Source organism: Capricornis sumatraensis, chromosome 4 (genome assembly GCF_032405125.1).
Source record: "Capricornis sumatraensis isolate serow.1 chromosome 4, serow.2, whole genome shotgun sequence".
Lineage (NCBI taxonomy): Eukaryota > Metazoa > Chordata > Mammalia > Artiodactyla > Bovidae > Capricornis > Capricornis sumatraensis.
In genome coordinates this window covers 94,314,507-94,342,204 of record NC_091072.1, presented here as the reverse complement: position 1 = coordinate 94,342,204, position 27,698 = coordinate 94,314,507, and the positions used below count along the sequence as shown (strand labels likewise).

Below are 27,698 nucleotides of genomic sequence, written 5' to 3'. Positions count from 1 at the left end.
TTCCCTGGTGGCTCAGACAGTAAAGAATCCGCCTGCAATGCAGGAGACCTGGGTTCGATTCCTGGGTTGGTAAGATCCCCTGGAGAAGGGAAAGACTACCGACTCCAGAATTCTAGCCTGGAGAATTCCATGAACTATGGAGTCCATGGGGTTGCAAAGAGTCGGACACGACTGAGGGACTTGCACTTTCACTTTCAAACATTTCTTAATGTATGATTGAGTAGGAATCACATTCACAATGTTGTGCCACTGCTGCTGCTGCTAAGTCACTTCAGTCGTGTCCGACTCTGTGCGACCCCGTAGACAGCAGCCCACTAGGCTCCTCTGTCCCTGGGATTCTCCAGGCAAGAGTACTGGAGTGGGTTACCATTACCACCACTTAATTTTTTTAATGGAAATTTATGTTCATTCGTTTTTCAATACAGCAGGCTGGGTCTGGGGATCACATGGTGAAGAGAAATTTTCATAGTTCATGCCTTCATCTGGCCTTCAGGAACCAAGGTGCTGTTTTGTTTTTTTTTCTTTGCAGTCAAATAAGGTGAAGTCTTTATGTACATCGGAAGGTGAGCAGGATTGAAAAGGGCCCTGGATACCCTGCAGAGGTCAGGGAGCAGCGCGAGAGAAGGTGAGATCTTCCAGAGCCCAGTTACAGGATCCACAGCAGGGAGGATTCCAGCACTCCCCGAGGGGGCGGAGCCTATGACAGGGCGGGACAGAGAAGCCACAGAGGTTGGGCGGGGTCTAGGGCGGGTCCTGAGCTGGGCGATGGGCGGGGCAGCTGAGCCGTGGGCGGGCCCGTTTCTGGTGACTCCCTCCCGCCGTGCCTGGGCCTGCTCCCAAAGCCAACAGGACCGCGGCGCAGAACGGCAGTCTAGTCCCTGGCCCATCTCCATGTTGGTGGTGGCCTGAGCGGAAGCCTAAGTGGGATGCGGCTGACGCGGAAGCGTCTCTGCTCGATTCTCATCGCCGTGTACTGCCTCTTCTCCCTCTACGCCGCCTACCACGTCTTCTTCGGGCGCCGCCGCCGGACGCCGGACGCGCCTTTGCGGGGCCTCAGGAAGGGGGTTGTCCCGGTGCGGGAGAGGCGCGGCCGAGGTAGGACACCGGGCCGGGGCCTCTCTTCTCGGCTGCGCGCCGGGGCGCGGGGCTGAGGGATGGTAGGGGCCAGGAGAGCTGAGCCACGCTGCCACCAATCCCGCTCTCGGGTCCAGGATGGCTCCGGGGCGCGCTTCTCCTATTCCAGCTCTCGGTAGCACCCCAGGCCTCGGGATTGGAGGATATAGGAATGCTTAGGTCCTCGCCCAAATCTCACATGCTGTCGCCACTCCCCACCCCTGGGGCTAACAGGTGCACACACTTTTAAAAACACATCTTGAATATCCAAGACGTTGTCACAAAATGCCAGATTCTCTGGAATGCCGCTGGCCTAAAGACATCTATGCCCATATTGAAACAAAAGAAAGTGAAAAGTGAAGTCGCTCAATCGTGTCCGACTCTTTGCGACCCCATGGACTGCAGCCCATCACTCTCCTCTCCTCCGTCCATGGGATTTTCCAGGCAAGAGTACTGGAGTGGGTTGCCATTTTCTTCTTCAGAGGATCTACCTGACCCTGGAGAGCGTTGCCCATTTCCTTTTCCAGAGAATCTTCCCGACCCAGGGATCGAACCCTGATCTCCCACATTGTAGGCAGACGCTTTACGGTCTGAGCCACCAGAGAAGCCTTTTGAAGCAAAGAGCCTTCTCTTATCCTGCGGAGACTTCAAAAGACTAGCGTGCTTTATCTCCAAGTTTTGATCCCTTTGTATTTTGTTGACCTATGTCAGGATCGGACTCAGGCTTATTTCTACCTTCTTTCAGAATCTTGCACAATAGTATCTGAAACTGTTGGACACTTTTAATGTTGAAGCCAAGTTTTATGTATAGTTTAAGTAACATATACAATCTATATAGAATTGGCAAAAGTTAGGCTTGTAATAATATATATTACTGTACCCAGTTATTTTAGAAGGCTTTTTTGGGGAGCCTAACATTTTATTAACATTTTATTTCAAGTTCTTTTGGGGTAATGGTTCAATCAAAATTAAGTTCTGCTTTCCTTTTTAAAATTTTTATTGTGTGTTTAACCTGTTCAAATTCTCTTGTTTAATCTCTGAAAAATTGAAGTTAGGATGCAGGTAAAACTCCCTGACTTTCCAGGTAGCTGAGTGGTGAAGAATCCACCTGCCAATGCAGGAGATGTGGGTTGGATCCCTGGATAAGAAAGATCCCCTGGGGAAAAAAAAAAAGTAGCAGACACTACAGTATTCTCACCTGGGAAATCCATGGACAGAGAAGCCTGGCAGGCTATAGTCCATGGGGTTGCATGGGTTGCAAAAGAGTCATACACTACTTAGCAACTAACAACAACATCTAATTTAAATGGCTTGGATTTATCTGCCTTATTGATGACACTTGTTACTCTTTTTATAACACAGAACAATCTACTTTGAGAAGTGAAGAATGGAATCCTTGGGAAGAAGATGAAAAAAATGAACAACAACACAGACTTAAAACTAGCCTTCAGATAGTAAATAAGTCCACAAAAGAGAAAAAACACTTCCATGTACAAATCTGGGGCAAAGCTGCCATTGGTAAGTTAATGTTTAAAGCTAAGATATGTAAAAGCATCGTATAAAAGCACTATTAATACATTTAAAGTCTATTTCATCATTTGTTAAGATACCATGATACATTTTTTCACTTTTTTCGATATTCCATTTCTATTTTTATTAGACAACATCTGTGTAAACACATACAAACATATGCATGTGCCCCTGTCTTTAACAGAGCACAGCTTTATTTGTAGACACAAAGAGTTGGTTGTGTGAACATCATTATATTAAAATGTCTATGTCAACTGAATTTTCATAGAACTATGTGTTTATTAGACACTTTATACACAAGTGTAAGATGTGGCCTCTGACCTTAATGGCCAAACAAGTTTAGGAAACACTGAACTGAACAAAGCTAAACAAGGTTCTTTGTTGCAGAAACTTTGTCAGAGGTTTCAATATGCCAGTGTTCATCATGAATGCCTCGGAAGGGGATATAATATGTAGTTGATTAAACTTGGTTGCCCATCAAAACACTTTTGCTCTGAGTATCATGAGAGTATAGTGTTCCAAATTATACGATATGCTTAATTAGAGAATGGGACCCTCAATGACAAAAGAGTCAGAAAGAACTTAGCCAATTAGAAGTGAGTTTTTTGGCCATTAAACATGAGTTAAATATATGTACAGTAAGGGATATGGATAAAAGGTATCAGGTGAAAGGAAAGTAAACAGAATAGTAGTGCCTGACCCATAATGTTTCATAAATTCATAAACATTTGCATACATATATACATCCTTGAAAATTACTGATCTCTAAAGTTCAAGTACCCAGACCTCTAATCATCAAGTTCTAGCAATTTTTTTCTCTATTAGAATCTGTCGTATTAATTTCTTTCTTTAAATTTCCACTTCCTCATTCTAGTTTTTAATTAAATATACTTCTTAACATTTTCCATGTTTCTGGACTTTTCTGATTTCAATCTAATAGGCACAGAGTGGTCAGATGAGCTTTATCAAGCATTGCATTCATCAGCCTATTCCCCAGGCACAGTCATAGGATACCAGTTACAGAAATTCCCATTCAAAAGGGAGAAAATGGAAGAAGAATGGAGTCACAGGTTTAAGCAGGTTTGATATCCAACCATGCAAACTCCATTAGGTTTCAAGCCCTGGGAGTGAGTAATCTATGGCTCAAACGTTCTTTCTGGATTTTTCAGCTCCATGCTTGGGAAGTCATCCTTCCATTTTCAGGAAGTTAGCATGTGTTTGCAGCTCAGTAGCTTTATCAGCGTGTTTCCTGCTGTTAGGATTTGGGGAATCCAATAAGCTTGTTTCATTTCAACTCTCTCTGTCCCTTTTAGTCCAAGTTGGCAGTGTTTCTATTAATATAACGTTCTCAAGAACCATGTCAGTCTCCCATATGTATGTCATAAAGATTCACTTTATTAGACAAGAGTTCCTCCATCGGTGTTTCCTGGATAACCCCATCTCTGTTTCTAGCTTCTGCTGATAATCGCTAAGGAAATCCACAAATCAATACCTAATATTAAAAAAAAAAAAACAACCCTCTATGTGATTGAATATTCTGACCAGACATTAGCAAAAGGATGTCAGCTACATCTTTAGCCTTCCATTTTCAGGAATGCTAGCATGCTTTCTTGACAGTGAATCCCCTAATTTTCCCTCTCTTTTGCAATCTGAAGAGGCTGAGAATTTCCAAAATCATCAAGTCATGATTACTTTTTGCTTAATTTTTTTCTAAGTCTCTCTTTTCAACTCATATCTTATTGTAATCAGTGAGAAGAAATGAGGCCACAGCTACAACACTTTACTTAGAAATTTCTTCAACTAACTATCCAGTGTAATCATTTACAAGTTCTGCTTTGCACATAAGTGCAGGAAACAATTCAGCTAAACTGTCTATTGTTTATAACAAGGATCTTCTTTACTCCAATCTGTAATAGCATGTTCCTCATTTCCTTCTGAGCCCTCACCAACAGCACTTTTAATGTGCCTATTTCTTCCAACAATCAGTTTATGATGATTTTGATATTCTCTAAAATGATACAAGTTTTTTCCTACTGTTCTAACTTTCTCCTGAGTTCTCACCAGCTGAGTCACTAACATCCATATTTCTACCTACAGTCTGTTTAAGTCATTCTAATCTAAATGTTTTTTAATCATTGTTCTCAAAATTTTTTCAACCTTTCCCCATTACCCAATTGCAAAGCCACTTCCAGATTTTTAAGTATTTGTTACAGCAGCACCCCATTTCTATAGCCTCGTAATGTGTAGTTTCCTTTAGCTGCTATAACCAATTACCAAAAAGTTAGTGGCTTAAAACATTTTTAATTTAAATTTAATTATTTTTAATTGGAAGATAATTGCTTTTCAATGTTGTATTGATTTCTGGTATACAACAGTGTGAACCAGCCATAAGTATACATATACCCCTCCCTCTTGAACCTCTCTGCCACCCCACCCTCCATCCCACCCCTTTAGGTCATCGCAGAGCACCAGCCTGAGCTCCCTGTGTTATATAGTAACTTCCCACTAGCTATTTATTTTACACATTGTAACGTATATGTTTCAGTGCAGCTCTCTCAATTCACCCCACTCTCCTTCCCCTACTGTGTCCACAAGTCAGGAGACCACCTGCAGTGCAGGAGACTGCCTACAATGCAGGAGACCTGGGTTCTGCCCCTGGGTTGGGAAGATCCCCTGGAGAAGGAAATGGCAGCCCACTCTGGTATACTTGCCTGGGAAATCCCATGGATAGAGAAGCCTGGCAGGCTACAGTCCATGGTGCTAAGAGTTGGACACAACTTAGCAACTAAACCACCAACCACTACCATTACTGAGCAACATTCCATTGTATATAAAAATAACATATATTTTTTAATCTATAATTGACTTATAAGTTTCAAGTATACTACATAATGATTTAATATAGGTGTATATTGTGAAAGGATCAATACAGTAAGTCTAGTGAACATCCATCACCTCACATAGTTAAAACTTTTTTCTTGTGATGTGAACTTTATGATCTACCCTCTTAGCAACTTTCAAATATGCAAATATAGCATCATTAACTTTGGTCACCATAAATTTATTATATTACATTTCTGAAGGCGGAAATCTAAAGTGTGTCCTCAGGCTGTATTCCATTTGGATGCTCTAGAGGAGCATCTGTTTCCTTGCTTCTTACTGCCTTCTAGTAATTGCCTTCATTCCTTGACCCATAGCCCCACCTCATCCTGACTTCTTCTTCCTCAAACCTCTTTCCCTCATTTTGACACTCCTGGCTCTCTCTCCTGAGGACCCTTGTGATTATACAGGACCCACCCCAAACAACAGACTGGTTCAAAATTGGGAAAGGAGTATATCAAGGCTGTATATTGTCACCTTGCTTATTTAGCTTATATGTAGAATACATCATGTGAAATGCCGGGCTGGCTGAATCACAAGTGGAATCAAGATTGCCAGGAGAAATATCAAGAACCTCAGATATGCAGATGATACCACTCTAATGGCAGAAAGCAAAGAACTAAGGAGTCTCTTGATGAAGGTGAAAGAGGAGAGTGAAAAAGCTGACTTAAAACTTAACATTCAGAAAACTAAGATCACGGCATCTGGTCCCATCACTTCATGGAAAATAGATGGAGAAAAAGTGAAAACAGTGACAGATTTTATTTTCTTGGACTCCAAAATCACTATGAACAGGGACCACAGCCACAAAATTAAAAGATGCTTGCTCATTAGAAGAAAAGCTATGACAAACCTCAGTTCAGTTCAGTTCAGTTCAGTTCAGTCACTCAGTCTGCAACCCCATGGACTGTAGCATGCCAAGCTTCCCTGTCCATCACCAACTCCCAGAGCTTGCTCAAACTCATGTCCATTGAGTCGGTGATGCCATCCAACCATCTCATCCTCTGTTGTCCCCTTCTCCTCCTGCCTTCAATCTTTCCCAGCATCAGGATCTTTTCTAATGAGTCAGTTCTTCTCATCGGGTGACCAAAGTATTAGAGTTTCAGCTTCAGCATCAGTCCTTCAATGAATATTCAGGACTGATTTCCTTTGGGATGGACTGGTTGGATCTCCTTGCAGTGAAAGGGACTCTCAAGAGTCTTCTCCAACACCACACTTCAAAAGCATCACTTCTTCAGTGCTCAGCTTTCTTTGTAGTCCAACTGTCACATCCATACATGACTAGTGGGAAAACCATAGCTTTGACTAGACGAACTTTTGTTAGCAAAGTAATGTCTCCACTTTTTAATATACTGTCTAGGTTGGTCATAGCTTTTCTTCCAAGGAGCAAGTGTCTTTTAATTTCATGGCTGCAGTCACCATCTGCAGTGATTTGGGAGCCCCCCAAAATAAAATCTCTTGTGGTTTCCATTGTTTCCCCAACTATTTGCTGTGAAGTGACGGGCCTAGAGAACGTATTAAAAGCTAAGCGCCAAAGAATTGATGCTTTTGAACTGTGATGCTAGAGAAGATCTTGAGAGTCCCTTGCACAGCAAGGAGATCAAATCAGTCAGTCTTAAAGGAAATCAACCCTGAATACTCTTTGGAAGGACTGACGCTGAAGCTGAAACTCCAGTACTTTGGCCACCTGATGTGAAGAGCCAACTCATTGGAACAGACCCTGATGCTGGGAAAGATTGAGGGCAGGAGGAAACGGGGGCAACAGAGGATAAGATGATAGGATGGCATCATCGACTCAACGGACACGAGTTTGAGCAGACTCTGGGAGATAGTGAAGGACAGGGAAGCCTGGCATGCTGCAGTCCATGGGGTCACAAAGAGTCGGACATGACTTAAGGATTGAACAACAGCAACAACACCCAGATAATCAGCACTGAACAACATCAACACCTAGATAATCCAGCATAATCTCTATACTTTAGCATCCTTATCTTAATCACATTTAGAAAGCCTCTTTTGCTTTCTAAAGGTAATGTATTTACAGGTCCTAGAGATTTCATCTTTGGCCATCTTGAGTTGGGAGAAAGCATTACTCAACCTACTGTATTTGGAAAGCTTTATCTGATTAGCCTAGTCTTTTAACATGGGTTTTTTGTGCATGTCTTTACCAGAGTGTGGTCAGAATGTACCAAAACACATCTTCCAAGGTAACTTTTTAGTTACATTTAGATAACCGGGCTCCCCAATTACCTCATTGTCTCCAGAATACCTTATTGTGTGACACTGCTCTCCTCTACTCTCAGAGCTTTCATATAGGTGAAATCCTGATAAAACACAGGGGCTGGCCTAAAGAGATAGGATGCAGTGGCAGTTGTCTGCAGACGGCGTCATGTAGTGAAGGATGTGTGCTCAATTGGGAAGGAGGTAATATCTCCTTGATATATTGAATGTATATGCATACATGAGACCTCTGGTTCTATTTGGCATAAGATGGTAAATCCATCCCCAGCTTGTTATAGTACAGAAACAGTTCTAATCTAAGGTAATTTACACACTGTAATATAACACATTTCAGGGTAAGACAGGTAGTCCAGTGATACTTATGGATTTCTCAAATTTAGAATCAGAGTTTGTTATCTTTAATATATCCCACATTTTGCCACATTTTACACTGACAACATCTGAGTTAGTCTCTTGTACATTAGCTGCCATATTGATGATTTTGAGCCCAAAGAGGAATAGAATCTGATTTCTTATCCAAATAATATGAAAGAGCAGAACATAAAGTCATCTCACACAATAGAGTAAACCAGACGGTAAATGCTTTCATTTTTTGTTTTTTTAATTATCAGGTTTGTATCTCTGGGAGCATATTTTCGAAGGTTTACTTGAACCCACTGATGTGACTGCTCAGTGGAGAGAAGGAAATTCAATTGTTGGAAGAACACATTACAGGTATTAACAGTGCAATACTTTGATCTAATCTTTGATATGATGCTGTACAATGTTTTATATCAATACCAAAAGAAAACTCAGAGGAAAATATATTCATAGAAAATATTTCCACTTTAACTTGTGAAGAATGGAGAATCTCATGAATATATATTTGTAGTTATAGCTTACCTTAAACATTTTCTTATAAAATTGGATGTAACAAAATTCTGCTTTTTTTTGGATTTCTATATATGTTTTATTTTAATCAAAATATTTCTGATTATATGGAAAAGTTCATGCTCTAAATTTTGTAACATTTGGATATTAATAAATATTTAACATTCTATCTTGGGGGAATGATACATAAACAAAGTGTTTTTATTTTTCTCTTTCATGTAATAGAGTCACATATTTTTATAATATTCACATGGTACTAAAGCTACTGCTATTAGTTCTGAAATTTTTATCCATTAAAACATTTCATATATGAGTTCTATCATGATTTGATAGTATAGATTACCATTTTACTGCAATATTCAGAAATCTTTTTTTAGATTAAATATAAACTGTATTATGAAGATTTTTTTTTTTTGCATTCTTGTTTTTATAACTGATTGCATATTTTCTGAAGGTTTTTAAAGAGCATTAAGACGATTTTATTTAGAAAAATTGTGGCAATGAAGTAATACTGTTTTCTATTAAATTTTGCTTTCTAATTGAAATAACCAAAAATAATTATTTTAAATGCTTATTTCATTAAACAGTTATATTATTCAGGGGGAAAAAGTGTGAACTAATAATTATGGCTTCCATTAGGGTTCTATTTATTTCCCAAGAGATTAAGAGGAAAGGCTGTGGTTAATATGATGCTGGGAAAGATTGAGGTCAGGAGGAGAAGGGGACGACAGAAGATGAGATGGTTGGATGGCATCACTGACTTGATGGACATGGGTTTGGATGGACTCCGGGTTGGTGATGGACAGGGAGGCCTGGCGTGCTGCAATTCATGGGGTCGCAAATAGTCAGACACGACTGAGTGACTGAACTGAACTGAACTGAATATGAGTTTCATTTGAATTTTCACTGCTCTTTTAATTCTTTATTTACTGTATACTCACTTAGAAACCAATTTCATTGCATGTATCTTTTCAAAGAAATCATTCTTGAAAAGCAAACAGACTTTTAAATCATCATTGGTAATGATTATTTTTCCTTTTATCTCTAGGCTTATCGATGGGATTATAGATGTAATCCCACTGAAGAGCTTATACATAATTCTAAGCTTAAAATAGTTGGATTCAGGTGTCTGAAAGTAGATGTGTGTTTTGCATATAAATCTAACGTTTTGCTGTTTCAAATGTAAGCAAATGTTATGAGTATTAGTCTAGTAGATCTACCTACCGGAGAAGGCACTGGCGCCCCACTCCAGCACTCTTGTCTGGAAAATCCCATGGATGGAGGAACCTAGTGGGCTGCAGTCCATGGGGTCACTGAGAGTCGGGCACGACTGAGCGACTTCACTTTCACTTTTCATTTTCATGCATTGGAGAAGGAAATGGCAAGCCACTCCAGTGTTCTTGCCTGGAGAATCCCAGAGATGGGGGAGCCTAGTAGGCTGCCGTCTATGGGGTTGCACAGAGTCGGACACGACTGAAGCGACTTAGCAGCAGCAGCAGCAGCAGCAGCAGATCTACCTACAACATATAGAATTTCCAAAAGAATTATTTCAAATTTATTGAGAAGTTAACACACAGTGTTATTATACTGATAGCAAAGATTTTGAGCAAATAGCCTTAACTCCAAAAAGAAAAACTCATTTCCTGTTTCCTTCTGAAATACTTACCTGAGATTTTATATTATGATTAAATAGCAACGCTATTTCCTTTTAGATTTCAAGAGAAGTGCGTATTCGGGGAAGTTCACTGTTATAGCTGATTTTTGTAAACAACTTACTAAAGGTTTAGGCTCATGGAAAGTAGCAAATATAATTTCTCCAAAATTAATAAACTTCTATGAAATTGCAGTTTTGAGTTGAATCAGGCTTCATGGGTACTAACTAAAATGTTTTGACACATTCATTTTTTACTTTCCCAAAAGTGAGTTGGAAGTAGTGGCTCATCTTGAAGATACAGAAAGAGTTTCTGAATGCTATCAAGGTCCTTTAAATAAGCATAAATACATTCTATTTAAATAAACCTTTAAATTTACAAAGAACTTATATTATTTAATTTTAATTTCACAACAGTTCTGAGGCAGAAAATAGAAAGGATATCATCAGTGTTCCAGGGTAAATCAGGCTCCTGAATGCTTATTATTAACAATTCCTGGCCCAAATGATGTAATCCAAGATACCAGATAAATAATTCAGAATGGAAATAGAGCTATCAGACAGTCCCTGTGCTTATATTGGCCTGACCAGCTCCTTATTTCCTTAAAGGCAGGCTATAATTGATACCTAAATATTTGGGAGTTGTTTGATTAAATATGGAATTAAATGTGGGATATAGCTATATGTAGCACTTCATGTTTCACAAGGAAAGAAATGAAGTGACTCCTTGTTCACCACTGAGTCCATACCATATATAGTCTGTGCTTAGGATGTGAGTAGTTGAACACATGTGGGGCAGACTGAACCTGTGATTCAGCCTGGTGAAGTCCTGTCACCTCTGGACAGGGTAGCAGTGTGACTGAGTTGTTAAGGGCACAGACTCCAGAGCCAGAATATCTGAGTTCCAGTTCCAGCTTTACCTCTCATTGGTTGTCTGACCTCCGGCAAATTTCTTAACCTCTCTGGATTTCCTTAAGTTTAAAATAAGGCAGATAATAGTTTCTATTTTACAGTATTCTTTTGAAAATTAAATGCATAATAGGTATACAGTGCTTAGACCAGTATCAGGCACATAGTAATCACTATAGAAGTCTTGTTACTAGTTTTATTATATTTACTCTACTTAAATAGGTAATGCACCATCCCTGTATCTTTCAGTTCTCCTTTTTCTGTGTTTCCATCATTGTCTATTATCTCTCCATAACATAGTTTCCCAACAAGCACCTTATCGATACATTTTTTATGTTAATGTGTTCAGTTATGTTACAAGCTAGCATGGAACCCATTCATCTCTTGAAGAAACTTTGCCTCTCTCTACTCACCTCCATCATAAGTTCATTTATAGTTTAATTTCATAGGGAAACTTATTTTTAATTTCTTAGGAGGAACCTTCTGTTCATTGTGGCATTTGCTTTATTCCCAGAAGACTGCCTTCAGAATTCTGCAATGTCCCTGTGCAGGCATTATCATAAGATATATAAGTGCCTACCCATTTGATAAAACAAAAGTTAGATACTAAGTTGGTTAATTCATTATTGTCTAAATTCAATTATGGTATTTTCAGTGAGCATCTGATCCTTGTGAAAAAATATCATGATAGAATAAAATATGTCTGATCCTATTTTTAGAATTTCCAGGTATTACTATTATAAGAAGTTAATGAACTCACTACTCATTACAATGAGTGAAAGCATTTGTAGATAATATTAATGGTTATATTATATTTAAGTCATATACTGGATCATAGATCAATACAGATCTCAAATAAACTTTTCATTGGTAACCAAAGATACTATAGTTAATTTTTCATAATGCCCATTCTCCCTTCTCCAGCCAGGCTAGTAAGAGGGTGGGAGTGTTTCAGCATAAACACTGAATTAGGAAGGCATGGAGTCATGGCAGTGATACTGGCCATGAGAATGGGGTAAATTGCAGCAGCTATTTAAAAGTAAGGGCCATTCATGAGTTCGGCATACCTATTTTATAAAACTGAATTTTCTAAAACTATCAGTCTAAGAATAAAATAAAATAATTTTAAAAAATGATGTAGAATCAATTGCTGAGAACTATGTGTATGGTTTGGTTTGTGCACTTATTATTGATCAAGGTATTTGCCAGTCTCTTAGCTGGCAAATTATTAATCTTATCTGTAACTCACTTAATATAGTAACATATAGCATTTTTTTCAGTAGCACTTACTGAATTTAGGGAAAATGAAACAGTATTTACACTGGATTCTAAAAAATATGTTTTGCTCACGTTCAGGTTAGAATTCAATATTCAGATTTCTCTGGACTATCTAAGTATCAAAAGTACTTATTGGGAGGAAAGTTTTTAACTGAACCTAGCTAATAGTCGGACATGACTGAGCGACTTCCCTTTCATGTTTCACTTTCATGCATTGGAGAAGGAAATGGCAACCCACTCCAGTGTTCTTGCCTGGAGAATCCCAGGGACGGGAGAGCCTGGTGGGCTGCCGTGTATGGGGTCGCACAGAGTTGGACACGACTGAAGCAACTTAGCAGCAGCAGCAGCAGCAAAAGTACAAATATTGAAGAACAGAAGTTCTGACCATTAAATATATGCTAGGAATTCTAGAAGAGGAAGTCACTGTTTTAAAATTCCATGTATAGCTCCATAAATATGTTCATTTTTCAGTTAATGGATATTTATGACTGATGCATGATTCATAACTTTAGGAAATGAAAACACAATGTTTCATCATGAATAAATATACTATAATATCTTATACATATGCCTGAGCATGCATGCTCAGTCGTTTCAATCATGTCTGACTCTTTGTGACTCTATGGACTGTAGCCCACCAGGCTCCTCTGTCCATGGGCTTCTTCAGGCAAAATACTGGAGTCGGTTGCCAAACCCTCCTGCAGGGGATCTTCCCAACCCAGGGATTAAACTCACGTCTCCTGCGACTCCTACATTGCAGGTGGATTCTTCAGCGCTGAGCCACTGCAGAAGCCCACATATGGCGTACTGTATAGCTGGAAATTTATTACTAAATTGAATTTTGTAATTTGATTCATATTTTAAATGCAGTAGGAGAACTTAAATAAATCGGTAGAGCAAAATAACTCCCTTAAAGAGAATTATGGCTTACTTATTCGACGTTTACTGAGTTGGCTGCTGGTTGGTTCATACTAGGTTCTGAAGATCTCAAAGTGAATAAAATACTTTTCCCTCAGGGAGTTCACACACTAGAAGCTGAGATAAATACATTAATAACTTTGAATCTTTATACAGAGCATAATGATTAAGACGTGTATACTCCTTAGTTGTTACGGAAATATAGAGGGAAGGTCACTAAGTTAATGTAAGTAGAGTTGGGGGTATGGCACCTATCAAGAAAGGCTTCCTAGAGGAGGTGATAGCCGAGCTGAGTCTTAAAAGATTAGTAGAATTTAGAAAGGCACCAAGAGGAGAGATTATATTCCCAGCAGAGGCAGTATCAGAAATGATACACAGCTTGGTTTGTGCACAAAATTTCAGGCCATTCAGAACCCCCACAACATGAAGATGGGAGAGAGTAGCTGATATTGGAAGTGGAGGGCGAGGGCCAGATCATGGTGGGCCTAGTACGTGCCACATTAAAGCCCTTGGACTTTGTTCTTGTTCAGTGAAAAGCAGTTGAGGATGATTAAGCTAGATAGTGTGGTATTGTCATGCGTTTTTGGTGTCGATGTCTGTAGTAGCTGTGTGGAAAAATGATTTGAAGGAGACAACTGAAATCAAGCAGACCACAACTTTGCATTAGAAAGCTCTTAAGTATCCTGCTGAGATATAAATAAGGGATGAAACTGGAAAGTGGTATTCTGACAGAGCCAGGAATTTGAGAAACTGAGGGGCAAAACTATCAGAATTTAAGGATTATTAGATGAGAGCAAGAATCAAATGTGACAGTTCCCTGGTTGCTAGCTTGCATGACGAGATAGCTAGTATGCATTCAACATAGACAGTACCGGAAGAATAAAAGCAGATTTTTCCACTATTCTCTAGCCCACTGCACAGCACCAGCCTAACCCCCTCTTTCACAGCAGAAAATCCTGCCTATTTCCTAGAGAATATCCATAACTGTCTCCCCTAACTAGCTCCTCTAACATTTATGTACATGCTCTCTAAGTGATCCCTCACCTAGCCTTCTCTTTTTCTTAGCTCTCAGACGGTGAGGTGATTCCCTAGCTCAACACTGACTTCCTCTATCTCTGCATCCTTTCTACATACTGTAAGACCTTGCTCCATTGGTTACTTCCTTGCTCTCCTCATCTTCAACCTTTCACTTATTATTACTTTCTTGCCTTCTCATCCACACTTTCAGAAGAGTTGTCTAAGCTTACTGTCCCCACTTACTTTTTTTTTGTAAATTTATTTAAGTATAGTTGATTTATAATGTTGTATTAATTGCAGTATAGCAGAGTGATTCCGTTAAACACACACACAGACATATATACACACACATTCTTTTTCATACTCTTTTTCCATTTGGGTTTATCACAGGATGTTCAATATAATGCCTTGCTGTTTATCCATTCTGTATATAATTGTTTACATCTGCTAACTCAGACTTCCTGTCCATCTTCCCTCCTCCCCGTCCCCCTTGGCAACCACAGGTCTGCTCTCTATGCCTGTGATTCTGTCTCATAGATAGGTTCACTTGCGTCATATGTTAGATTCCACATGTAAGTGATATCATATGGTTTTTGTCTTTTTATGACTTCGTTCACTTAGTATGATAATGTCTAGGTCCACCCATATTGCTGCAGATGGCATTGTTTCATTCTTTTTTATGGCTGAGTAGTATTCCATTGTGTATATATAGCACATCTTTATCCATTCATCTGTCAGTGAGCATTTAGCTTGCTTCTACATCTTGGCTACTGTGAATAGTGCTACTGTTGACATAGGAGTCCTTGTATCTTTTTGAATTACAGTTTTATTTGAATATATGCTCATAAGTGAGATTGCTAGATCATATGGCAACTCTATTTTCAACTCTAGTTTTAGTTTTTTGAGGAACTTTCATACTGCTTTCCATACTGGCTCTACCAACTTATATTCCCACCAACAGTGTAGAGAGGCTCCCTTTTCTCCATACCCTCTTCAGCATTCATTAATTTGTAGACTTTTTAATGCTAGCCGTTCTGACTCTTATGAATTTTGAGTTGCACTTCTCCCCACTGAACTTGTTACTGTCCCCTTACTTCTCATTCACTTCTCAACTCATTGCAGTTTGACTAGCACACCTCCCAACACACACATGCACACAACTATCTGAATTGTAAGGGAAATTTTTTTACCCCTGAAGTTTCTTTATCTAAGTCCATGTTTCCCAAATTATGTACTAAGGTACCCTGGGGCACCACAAAATATTTTTAATATTTGTGGGAATGACAGTTACACTTCACATCTGTCAAACACCATGCAAACTACTAGTTTGAGGTAGTTCACATTTCAACATTAGATCACCCTGCATCCACTTCAGAGATGTTACGCATTTGTGGAGCTGAGTTTCTCATGATTGCTGTGATCAGATCTAGGTACCACTCAGAAATCAAAGTGGAATAAGCAGTGACTGTGGCAGTGTCCTCTCTGATTCCAAGGTTTGAGAAGTTGTGTAGTGCTACATAGGTACACACATCCCATTATTAAGCATGTGTAGTTAGTTAAGAGCAAAGAGTCGGACACGACTGAGTGACTGAACTGAACTGAGATAGGAATATTATGTTTTTCTTCAGTGTATGCATGTTATTTTTTAAGTGGCTTCTAAGCTCTTGGACAGAAATACTTAACAAGTTATTTGAATCTAACAACTTAAAAAACATTGCTCATTAATCATTACTCGTTATTTTGGGTTTGGTAGATACTACAAAAAAATTACTAAAACACTGAAAGTCCTGGGAACCAAAAAAATTGGGGAACTTCTGATCTATACCTTAACTCCGCAGCATTGACCTCAGGGCTTTCACCTTTGCCTTGAGGTCCAGAAAACCGGTTGGTCAGCACGTGAGGGGTGACATGCCTGATTGCTGGAATGTGAGAGCCTTCTACAAAAAGGGAGCTGTAGAGACTCCACAGTGGGTCAGATGTGCCCTTAACAAATCAGGCTTTGGTTAATTTGCATGGATCAATAAAATTAGAAGTATTCCTCCCTATCCCTTCATTTTGGGATCTTCACTGCATCATTCGGGATCGTTCATTGTGGCATGTCGACTCTCTAGTTGTGGCTCATGGGCTCGGTAGTTGTGGCATGCTGACTTAGTTGCTCCGCTGCCTGTGGGAATCTTAGTTCCTTGACCAGGGATCAGACCTGGGTCCCCTGTGTTGCAAGATATTCTTAACCACTGGACCACCAGGGAAGTCTCCCTGCCTGTAACTTTGGTGGTTTAGTCACTAAGCCGTGTCTGACTCTCTGCAACCCCCTGGACTGTAGCCCTCCAGGCTGCTCTGTGCATGGAATTCTCCAGGCAAGAATACTAGAGTGGATTGCCATTTCCTTCTCCAGCCCATAGCTTTAAAGGAGACAAAAATGTTCATGTGCTACCAATAATAACTATTTTAAATTTACCATAACTATCCTCATCATCTCTAAAGTGCTTTCTAGCCCCTCAGATTCTGCAGATTCTCCTAAATGACTAAATGATCACTGAATCGTTTGGCGTCTTCCTGTCCAAGGCAAATTCAAGAAACACAGTTTTGTTCCCATAGCTTATCATACTGTAGAACAATGTCGTAAAAATCACACAGTACATACACACACAAAATACATATTTATATTTTGTGTTTTGACTAATATCTACTAATCTGAGCTAACCATAGTGTCTTGGGAAAAACTCAAGCTCTCAAGTTAGATCTTGATTCAAATCTCAATGCTGCCATCACAGGCTGTGTAACTTCAGCCTGATTTCCCAAATACAAAATGGGGGCCTAATGTCCTCTGCAGAGTTGTTGTAGAGGTTAAAGGAGAACCTGTGCAGAGTGCCTTTGTACCAGGTATAAAAAAGGCATTTAATAAATGTTAATTTTTTATCCCAAACAATAATAAGCAATAAAAGCAGGATTTCAACATATTTGTACTAAATATTTAAAGATTCTAGCAAATTATTAAAAAATGGTTGAGCAGGTTGCAAAGAATCCAAGACCATCTAATTTTACCATAAGTTAAATGGTACTTTTTATATTTAATACATATTCATTTAAACTATTTCAGTGGTACTGGTTGTTCAAAGCAGCACATGCTATGAAAACGTGAGTTATGAAATGCATCTACTCCTTTTACGATATTTTTAAATACTTTAAAGAATAGGGAGTAATACAGTAGATTCCCGTTTACCCACTGCCTGGAACCAGGTGGCACAGTGGTGAAGGATCCAGTGCAGGAGACAGTAGAGATACATTTTCAGTCCCTGGATAGGAAAGATCCCCTGAAGAAGAAAGTGGCAACCCTCTCCAGTATTCTTGCCTGGAAGATTCCATGGACAGAGGAGCCTGGCGGGCTACAGTCTATGGGGTCACAGAGTTGGCACGACAGCACACCCACACACAGAACTAGCAGCTTCTGGCTCTCAGTCCTATTTGCTTCAGATATGTAACTTTCCTCTTAAAAGAATTAAACATTTCCAATAAAGGCATTAAATGCTCTCTTCTTATTGTTCCTCATGTCCTTTCCTCTCCCTTCCTCCTCAGAGTCAATCACTGTCATGAATTTGTTATATATCTTCCCATTCAAATTTTTATATTTACACTTTTACTAGATATATAAACAAATTTTTTTCCTGTGGTACTTTCAAATTTGCATATAATTAATCTGTCTACAACCAAAACTTGCCATTAATCTACATCTCTGTCCCACAATCCAAACCCGTTCAAAAAAAGTATTATAGAAATTGTTTCTAGGAAGAATATGGATTAAGTCTCATTGTATATTTTACATAAAATGACATAGAACTTGTGGTACCAAACAGTTTTGTTCTGTTCTTGTTTGTCTCTTGTTTTTCTTTTGTTTTTAACAGCTTCATCACTGGTCCGGCTGTGGTCCCAGGGTACTTCTCTGTTGATGTGAACAATGTGGTCCTGGTTCTAAATGGAAGAGAAAAGGCGAAGGTCTTTTATGCCACCCAGTGGTTACTTTATGCACAGAATTTAGTGCAAACTCAAAAACTCCAGCATCTTGCTGTTGTTTTGCTAGGAAATGAACATTGTAATAATGAATGGATAAACCAGTTCCTCAAAAGAAATGGAGGCTCTGTGGAACGACTTTTCATAATATATGACAGCCCCTGGATTAATGACATGGATGTTTTTCAGTGGCCTTTAGGAGTAGCAACGTAAGTACAAATTATTTTTACACGTTTCCAGGCTCTAAGACCTGAATCTCTGTACCAGGAAGATTGTATTTTAGATTTGTGATAAATGTAGTTCTTCTGAGCTCCTTGAGGCCATGTGCAACCTTTTCTATGGGCAGAAATGTGGTTTGGCCTCATGCTTTGGTAATAATAGTTGATATTTTGAGAGTATTTTAGACTTTGATGAGGAGACCAGATAAGTTACATTTTTGTATTTTAGAACCCCAAGGCAGAGTAAATTTTCAAATTGATCAGTAGTGCCTTAAAGAGATGTTTAGCAGTAGATGGCAGAGAGACAGATTTTCTACAAACAATTATAGAATCTCTTCATCTGTATCTGTATAACTATTATATAGATACTTAGTTTTCTTAAATCCTTACTTTAGATCAAGTATTACATCGAGAGCACCCTGACCCTTCGGTGTGGGGGGATTATAATATACTCAGATCTGACACTGAGACTGGTTGAGTTTGCACAGACCTCTTGCATGTGCTCAGTCATGTCTGATGCTTTGCAGCCCCTGTACTGTAGCCCACCAGGCTCCTCTGTCCATGGAATTTTCCAGGCAAGAATACTAGAGTGGGTTGCCATTTCCTACTCCAAGGGATCTTCCTGACCCAGGGATCAAACACACATCTCTAGAACCTTCTGCATTGGCAGGCGAATTCTTTACCACTTTCCCACCTTGGAAGCCCTCTCCCCCAAATTAATTTATATATTATTTGGGGTTTTTTGGGTCTATCTTGTTGTTGTTTAGTCACTAAATCGTGTCTGACTCTTTTGTGACCCCATTTACTGTAGCCCACCAGATTCCTCTGTCTGTGGGATTTCCCAGGCAAGAATACTGGAATGGGTTCCATTTCCTTCTCCAAGCTATATTCCCGAATTAGGGATTGAACCCATGTCTCCTGCATTGGCAGGAAGATTCTTTACCACTGAGCTACCAATCTATCTTTCTATTAGAAGGAAGGTTAGTTAAATAATATGTAATATATATGAGGCCTTCCTTTAAAATCGGAAACTTATTTTTTATCATTCTGTTAATACAGGGCCTTTGAGTAACAATAAGTTGACTTCAAGTTGCCACTAGTACATAAACTTCCTGATAGCAGAGATTTTTGTCTCCTTTTTGCACTACTTTATCTGTAGAGCCTAAAACAGTACATACACAGAGTAGGCACTCAATAAATACATGTCAAATGGATGAATTATGAAATAGCTAGCTAACGTGGTACTTGAATCAGATATTCATCTTCCATTATTTTATCATGGGTTACAAGATGTGACCTTTGACTGCTGCCCAGTTGGCTACACAAATGTCACCAGGGAGGCACATTGACAAAACATATTCTCTGGCCTTCCATGTCCAGATTCTAACTCAACAGGTTTAGGGTAGAGAAGAAGCAGACAAAAGGTTTGCTAGGTATAGCCAGTTTTAAGATGCTCTGAAAAATCTATCCTTTCAGTAGAATGTTTTGAAACAAAAAAAATTAATTCTTTATAGTATACTACATCACCTATTCATATAGTACAGGAGGGAAACTTACTGTAATTCTGGTACTGTTGGACAAATATCTTTCTTATAGACCAGTGGTTCTCAACCAGGTGCAATTTTGCCCTCCCCCTAGGAGACATTTGGCAATGTCTGGAGATACATTTGACTGTTACAAGTGGAGAGAGGAGGCGATACTGGCATCTGGTGGATAGAGGCCAGGGGTGCTGCTCAATATCTTACCATATAGAGGACAGCCTCCACAGCAAAGAATTATCCCACCCCAAAGGGCAGTAATGCTGAGATTGAGGAGACCATTATAGACCTAACTGTTACATTAAGCTTTGCTCTTATGTGAAGGTTGTAGTTCAGGCACATAATTTGTTGCCTCTTATTCCCAAATGCCCATAAGAATGAGCCAATTGCAACAGGCCTCTCCTGTGTGGGATATAAGATTTTGGGTTTTTAAAAAATCTACTTGAAAAGCTTTTGGAATTGGAGTTCTTTGTTATAGCAATAAAAAGAAACAAAATAGTGCCATTTGCAGAGATGTGAATGATCTAGAGACTGTCATATGGAGTGAAGTCAAAAAGAGAAAAACAAATATCATATAATATTGCTTATATGTGGAACCTAGAAACATAGTACAGATGAACTTACTTGCAAAGCAGAAATAGAGACACAGATGTAGAGAACAGACATATGGGTAACTTATGGATACGAAGGGGGAAGGAGGGGTAGGATGGATGGAAGATTAGGATTGACACATATTCACTGTATAAAATAGATAACTAATGAGACCCTAACGTGCAGCACAGGGAACTCTACTCAGTGCTTTGTGGTGACCTAAATAGGAAGGAAAGCTTAAAAAGAGGGGATATATGTATTCGTATGGCGGGTTCACTTTGCTGTACAACAGAAACTAACAAAACATTGTAAAGCAACCATACTCCAATAATTTTTTTTAAAAAAATCATGATTATTATGAATGTAGAAGATTCTTTATACTTTGAAGGTCTTAAGTTCTTCCTGTCTTATAACTTCAGATCAGTAATAGAAGTTGAAGAATATAAAAAACAAAGCCCTTTAGGTGCATAATTTCTGTAGCAACTTTGTAAAGGATGTCAAAGTGAGAATGTTTTTTTAAGTCAGTAGATTGAGGAACTCTTCCAAAGTAAGCATGGAAAATTATAACTTGAAATTTAAAGAATCTTATTTTAAATCTCTCTTTTCTACATCATCATGCTACCTAAGATGTTAGATTATGGAAATTTTGCCAATCCTCTTGTCATATATTAACTCATGTGTACTTACTTTTACAGATACAGAAATTTTCCTGTGGTGGAGGTGAATTGGTCAATGCTACATAATGAAAGGCCATACTTGTGTAATTTTGTAGGAACTGTTTATGAAAATTCATCCAGACAAGCGCTAATGAAAATTTTGAAACAGGATGGGAATGATAAGCTTTGCTGGGTTTCAGCAAGAGAACAGTAAGTGCTGTTTACTTGATTCATCCATCATGTTTCCAGTCTGAGAGTTGCTTTATGTGACACTACAGATTGCCACAGACATTTCTAACTCCATTAATACCAGCCTTTCTCCAGAAGATACATTAATAATTAAAGCTATGGTGAAACAGTGTTGTATACATTAAAAATAGAGAGCATCTCCCATAGTCCATCTTGAAGACAAACACTGGTAACTGTCATATGCACATGTCAGTTGTTAGGTTTCGTCAATAATATTTGTTGGTCAGACTTGAACACAGGAGATTGTGGATGACAATAAGAATCTTAGGTTCATCTCTGAGATGTTCAGCAAACCAGTTCATTGTTCCAAGACTGGCATGCCATATGCATCACAGCTTCAGGAACCTGGCATCACCATGAGGACAGAGGCCATTCTTTGAACCCCGAGATCTAACATAGGACCTTGCATAAAGTAGGCCAGGACAAGTGGGGAATGGATGGATGGATGGATGGATTTAATAGGGTTAACTTTCTTCCATCTTTTACATGGTAATCATGAAACAGGTGTTCATGGACTGAAGGAAGAAATTTGGAGATCATTTATTTTATTTTTAAATAAACAGTTTCATGTGTAAAGCAGTGTCATCAAAGAAGTAATGCCTTTTTAAAAAAATGTCCTTTTACATCTAGAAATACATTAATTGGAGCAGATACTGTGTTCTAGAAAGCATGACTCAACTACAACCAAGAATACTCTACCCAGTAAAGTTCTCGTTCAAATTTGATGGAGTGATCAAAAGTTTTACTGAGTAGCAAAAGCTAAAAGAGTATAGCACCACCAAACCAGCCTTAAAACAAATGTTAAAGGAGCTTCTCTAGGTGAAAAACAAAAGGGCCGCAAGAAAGAAGAAACTTACAAAGTGAAAAAGTAAAGACAAACATACAGTAAAGGTGGGAAACCATCCACACATGAAGCTAGTAGGGAAGTTAAAAGGCAAAAGTAGTAAAATCATCTATATCCATAATAAGCATTTAAGGGATATACAAAACAATTAGATGTAAAATATGATATCAAAAACAGTAGTTGTGAGGGGAGAAGAGTACAAATGCAGGGTTTTAAAAATTCATTTGAAGGTAAGAGATCAGCAACTTAAAGTGATTTTAAAAAAAGGTGGTTCTTTGAAAAGGTAAACCCACATGTATAAACCTTTAACAAGACTCTTAAAGAAAAAAAAATGAAGAGTACCCAAATCAATAAAATCAGAAATGAAAAAGAAAAAGTTTCAGCCAACATTGCAAAAATACAAGGGATCATAAGAGACTACTATGTACAACTATATGCCAATACAGTGGACAACCTGGGAGACAAGGACAAATTCTTAGAAAGGTAGGCTCTCCCAAAACTGAACCAGAAAGAAATAGAAAGTGTGAACAAGCTGATTACCAATAATGAAATTGAATCAGTAATTTAAACACTTCCAGCAAACAGAAGTCCAGCACCAGATGGCTTCACAGGTAAATTCTACCAAACATTTAAGGAAGAGTTGACATCTATCCTCAAAGTATTTTTTTTTAATTGCAGAGGAAAAAACACTTTCAAACTCATTCTACCCTATGTGATACACAACATTAGCAAAGTTAAGAATAAAAGCCATATGATCTTCTCCATCAGTTCAGTCACTCAGTCGTGTCCGACTCTTCAGGCCTCCCTGTCCATCACCAACTCCCGGAGTTCACTCAGACTCATGTCCATCGAGTCAGCGATGCCATCCAGCTGTCTCATCCTCTGTCGTCCCCTTCTCCTCCTGCCCCCAATCCCTCCCAGTATCAGTCTTTTCCAATGAGTCAACTCTTCACATGAGGTGGCCAACGTACTGGAGTTTCAGCTTCAGCATCATTCCCTCCAAAGAAATCCCAGGGCTGATCTCCTTCAGAATGGACTGGTTGGATCTCCTTGCAGTCCAAGGGACTCTCAAGAGTCTTCTCCAACACCACAGTTCAAATGCATCAATTCTTCGGCGGTCAGCCTTCTTCACAGTCCAACTCTCACATCCATACATGACTACTGGAAAAACCATTGCCTTGACTGGACGGACCTTAGTCGGCAAAGTAATATCTCTGCTTTTGAATATGCTATCTAGGTTGGTCATAACTTTTCTTCCAAGGAGTAAGTGTCTTTTAATTTCATGGCTGCAGTCACCATCTGCAGTGATTTTGGAGCCCCAAAAAATAAAGTCTGACACTGTTTCCACTGTTTCCCCATGAAAAAACTTTTGATAAAGTTCAACATTCATTTATAAAGCTCTCTAGAAAGTGGGCATAGAGGGAACTTGCCTTAACATAATAAAGGCCATATACAACAAACCAGGAGCAAGACAAGGATGCCCAGTCTCACCACTTTTATTCAGCACAGTTTCAGAAGTCTTGGCCACAGCAGTCAGAGAAGAAAAAGAAATGGAATCCAGATTGGAAAGGAAGAAGGAAAACTGGCACTGTTTTCAGATGACGTGGTATTATACATAGAAAATCCTAAAGACACCACCAGAAAACTACTAGAGCTCATCAGTGAGTTTGGTAAAGTTTCAAGATACAAAATTAACATATAGAAACTGGTTGCATTTCTGTATACTAACAATTAGTGTACTATCAGAAAGAGAAGTTACTATCTTATCAAATAAACTACCTAGGAATAAACCTACCTAAGAAAGGAAAAGACCTATGCTCAGAAAGCTATAAAACACTGATGAAAGAAATTGAAGACAACATAAACAGATGGAAAGATATATCTTGTTCATCTTGTTCTCAGAATAAAAGAATTAATACTGTTAAAGTGGCCATACTACTCAAGGCAATCTACAGATTCAAGGCAATCAATCCCTATCAAAATATCAATGGCGTTTTTCACAGAATTAGAACAAATCATTTAAAAATGTTTGGAAACACAAAGACCCCACATAGCCAAAGGAAAAAAAATCTTAAGAAAGAATGATTTGGAGGAATCATGCTCCCTAACTTCAGACTGTACTACAAAGCTACAGTCATCAATACAGTGTGACACTAGCACAAAAACAGACACGTAGAGCAGTGGAGCAGAATAGAGAGCTCAGAAATAAATCCACACACTATGGTCAGTTAAGCTGTGACAAAGGAGGCAAGAATATACAATGGAGAAAAGATAGTTTCTTCAGTAAGTGATGGTGGGAAGATTGGACAGGTACATGTAAAAAATGAAATTAGAACATTCTCTAACAGTATAAAAAACTCAAAATGGATTAAAGACAAATATAAAGAACAGATACTGTAAAACTAGAAGAAAACATAGGTATAATTCTCTTTGACATAAATAACAGCAATTTTTTTTTCAGATCTGTTTTCTAAAGCAAAGAAAACAAAAATAAACAAATGGGAACCTAATTAAACTTAAAAGCTTTTGCACAGCAAAGGAAACCATCAATAGAACAACAGCAACAACAACAAAAAAACCTAAAGGGTTAATATCATATATATATATATATAGCTCATCCAACTCAACACCAAAGAAAGCAAATGGCCAAGTTAAAAAAATGGGCAGAAGAACTAAAAAGACATTTTTCCAAAGAGGAAATGCAGATGGCCAACAGGCACATGAAAATATGCTCAACATGGATACATCAGGGAAATGGAAATCAATGCCACATGTGTGAGGAACAAGGGACACTGTGCCTGGAATGGAATGAGTGAGGGCAAAATATGAAAGTTGATTGTAGAAACAGGCTTACTCTTGATATTCCTTTGCTACCATTGAACCATGAGGTAGAGTAGAAGTCCTCCTTGCTTCTCATTGCTGCTTCCAGATCTCTTTCCGTTTTCCCTCCCTAAAACAATATCAGTTTTGAATCTCATAAGTATTCACTACTCTTTCTCTTTGAAATCATAATGGAGAGAAATAAATTGGGAGATTGACTTATACACCCTACTATAAATAAAATAGATAACTAATAAGAGTCTACTATATAGCACACAGAACTCTACCCAGTACTCTATAATGACCTATATGAGATAAGAATCTCAAAAAGAGTGGACATATGTTTATGTATAAATGACTGATTGCTATATAGCAGAAATTAACATTGTAAATCAACAATATTCCAATAAAAATTAATTTACAAAATAGCTCCTTTATAAAGAAATCATATAAACCTTGGGTTTATCTCCTTAATTCTTTGAAGAGTCTAGTTCCTGATGCACTCTCATTCTCTCCGACATTTCTCCAGCCTCATTCTTAGTGATCCCCAAGTCCACATGGATGGTCTCTCCATAGCCTTGGTCCTGCCCTTCCTTTACTTCCTCTCCTCCAGTGATTTGGGTCTCCACTTGCCGTCAGTCATTCACTGTCATGGTCATTTTCTAGACCTCATGATTACACGTACTGCAGGATCTCAAGTTCCAGCAATTCTCTCTGTAACCATCTTTTTCTGACATTCCCACTCATTGCCTGTAATAATCTGATTTCAGCAATCTAGTTGGGACTTACAGGTCCTTGTTGCTACTACCTTTCCATTGTCCTTCACTCACCTGATCTTTACTTTCTTATTTACCCCACTTAAACTTCATAATCAATCATGACTGCATAGACATTCAGCTTCTTCATTTCTTAATCTAGCAAATCCTAACTGGTTAAATCCAGCTCTGTTGCCTGCTCCATACCTCCACCTGTGCAGCCACACTTGGAGAAAGGTGCTGACTGATCTCACTTGAGATATCTGACCTTGAATGTCTGGCAGTCATCCATTTCTGTTTTCCATGTGTTCTTCCACTTTCCTGGAAGACCGTTTCATACCCTCTTTTCTCTACCCAGCTGCTCTTACCTTATAACCCTATTGCTTATTTCCCTGAGAAAATAGGAGAAAACGTCTAGCTCTCCCAACTAGTCTCTCAGTTTCTACCCTTGCCCCATACGGTCTGTTCTCAACACAATAGCCAAACTGATTTTGCTAAAACATAGATGAGGTCAGTTACCCCTCTGATCAAAACTACGTGATAGGGTATTCTGACTCCATTTTCTGCACCTCTCCCCTTCAGCCACCCTGGCTTCCTTGCTGTCCCTTGAAAATGCCAGGCATGTACCATCTCATGGCCTTTATGCCTGCTCTACCTTCTGTTCTCTCCCCAGATATCTGCGTGGTTTGCTCCCTCATCTCTGGCTCCAAATTCAGATGCCCCTGAGTGAGACGCTCCCCCATAACCCATTTACAGTTGTAATACTACCCTACCAGAAACTCCCTCCTCTCTCTGCTCTGTTTTTCCACACAGTACTTAACACCTTCTAAATTATTGGCTTGACCTGGTTACTACCTGTCTCTACCACTTGAACTGAGATATAAGCTCCATAAGGGCAGGAATTTGGAGGGTGAAGTAGAGAGAGAAGACCTAGCACTCACAAAATTTTGGCTGGTATAACATTCATTCAGAAACTGTATGATCACTAGATTTTAAGTGTACAACTGCAAACTTCTCAAATTCTTAAACATCTTCAAGAAATCTGTTTGGGCAAGACTTGATTCGTCTTTCCTGCCTGCCATCTCTATAATGTATTTACCATTTCCTGTAACCAACATTAAAAGATTAAATATTTTCTTCCACAAAGATATGCTTAGTAAAGTGAAAACTACAGTTATTTTTCTGATTTTCTAGGTGGCAGCCTCAAGAAACAAATGAAAGCCTTAGGAATTATCAAGATGCTCTGCTTCAGAGTGATCTCACCTTGTGCCCAGCAGGAGTAAACACAGAGTGTTACAGAATATATGAGGCTTGCTCCTATGGCTCTGTTCCTGTAGTGGAAGATGTAATGACAGCTGGCAGCTGTGGAAATTCATCTGCGTACCTGAATGCTCCTCTGCAGTTACTCAAGTCCATGAATGCTCCTTTCATCTTTATTAAGAACTGGAAGGAACTTCCTGCTATCTTAGAAAAAGAAAGGAGTATAAATTTAGAGGAAAAGATTCAAAGAAGAAAAAGATTACTTCACTGGTATCAGCACTTCAAAACAGAGCTAAAAATGAGGTTTACTAATATTTTAGAAAGTTCATTTTTAAAGAACAATAAAAATTAA

General features: G+C 38.8%; 1 protein-coding gene across 1 annotated transcript; it reads left to right on the top strand.

The window, feature by feature from the left end:
* Positions 1-926: 926 nt before the first annotated feature.
* RXYLT1 (ribitol xylosyltransferase 1) lies at positions 927-27,698 on the top strand. Its single transcript, XM_068972012.1, has 6 exons — positions 927-1,095; positions 2,476-2,631; positions 8,376-8,478; positions 18,310-18,624; positions 21,458-21,628; positions 27,281-27,698. The coding sequence occupies exons 1-6, from the start codon at positions 927-929 to the stop codon at positions 27,696-27,698; spliced, it is 1,332 nt and encodes a 443-aa protein (XP_068828113.1).

Coding starts and splice junctions, on each gene's coding strand:
- RXYLT1 (XM_068972012.1), top strand. CDS start 927: ATGCGGCTGACGCGGAAGCGTCTCTGCTCGATTCTCATCGCCGTGTAC. Junction 1,096..2,475: donor GCGGGAGAGGCGCGGCCGAG/GTAGGACACCGG, acceptor TTTATAACACAG/AACAATCTACTTTGAGAAGT. Junction 21,629..27,280: donor TGGGTTTCAGCAAGAGAACA/GTAAGTGCTGTT, acceptor CTGATTTTCTAG/GTGGCAGCCTCAAGAAACAA.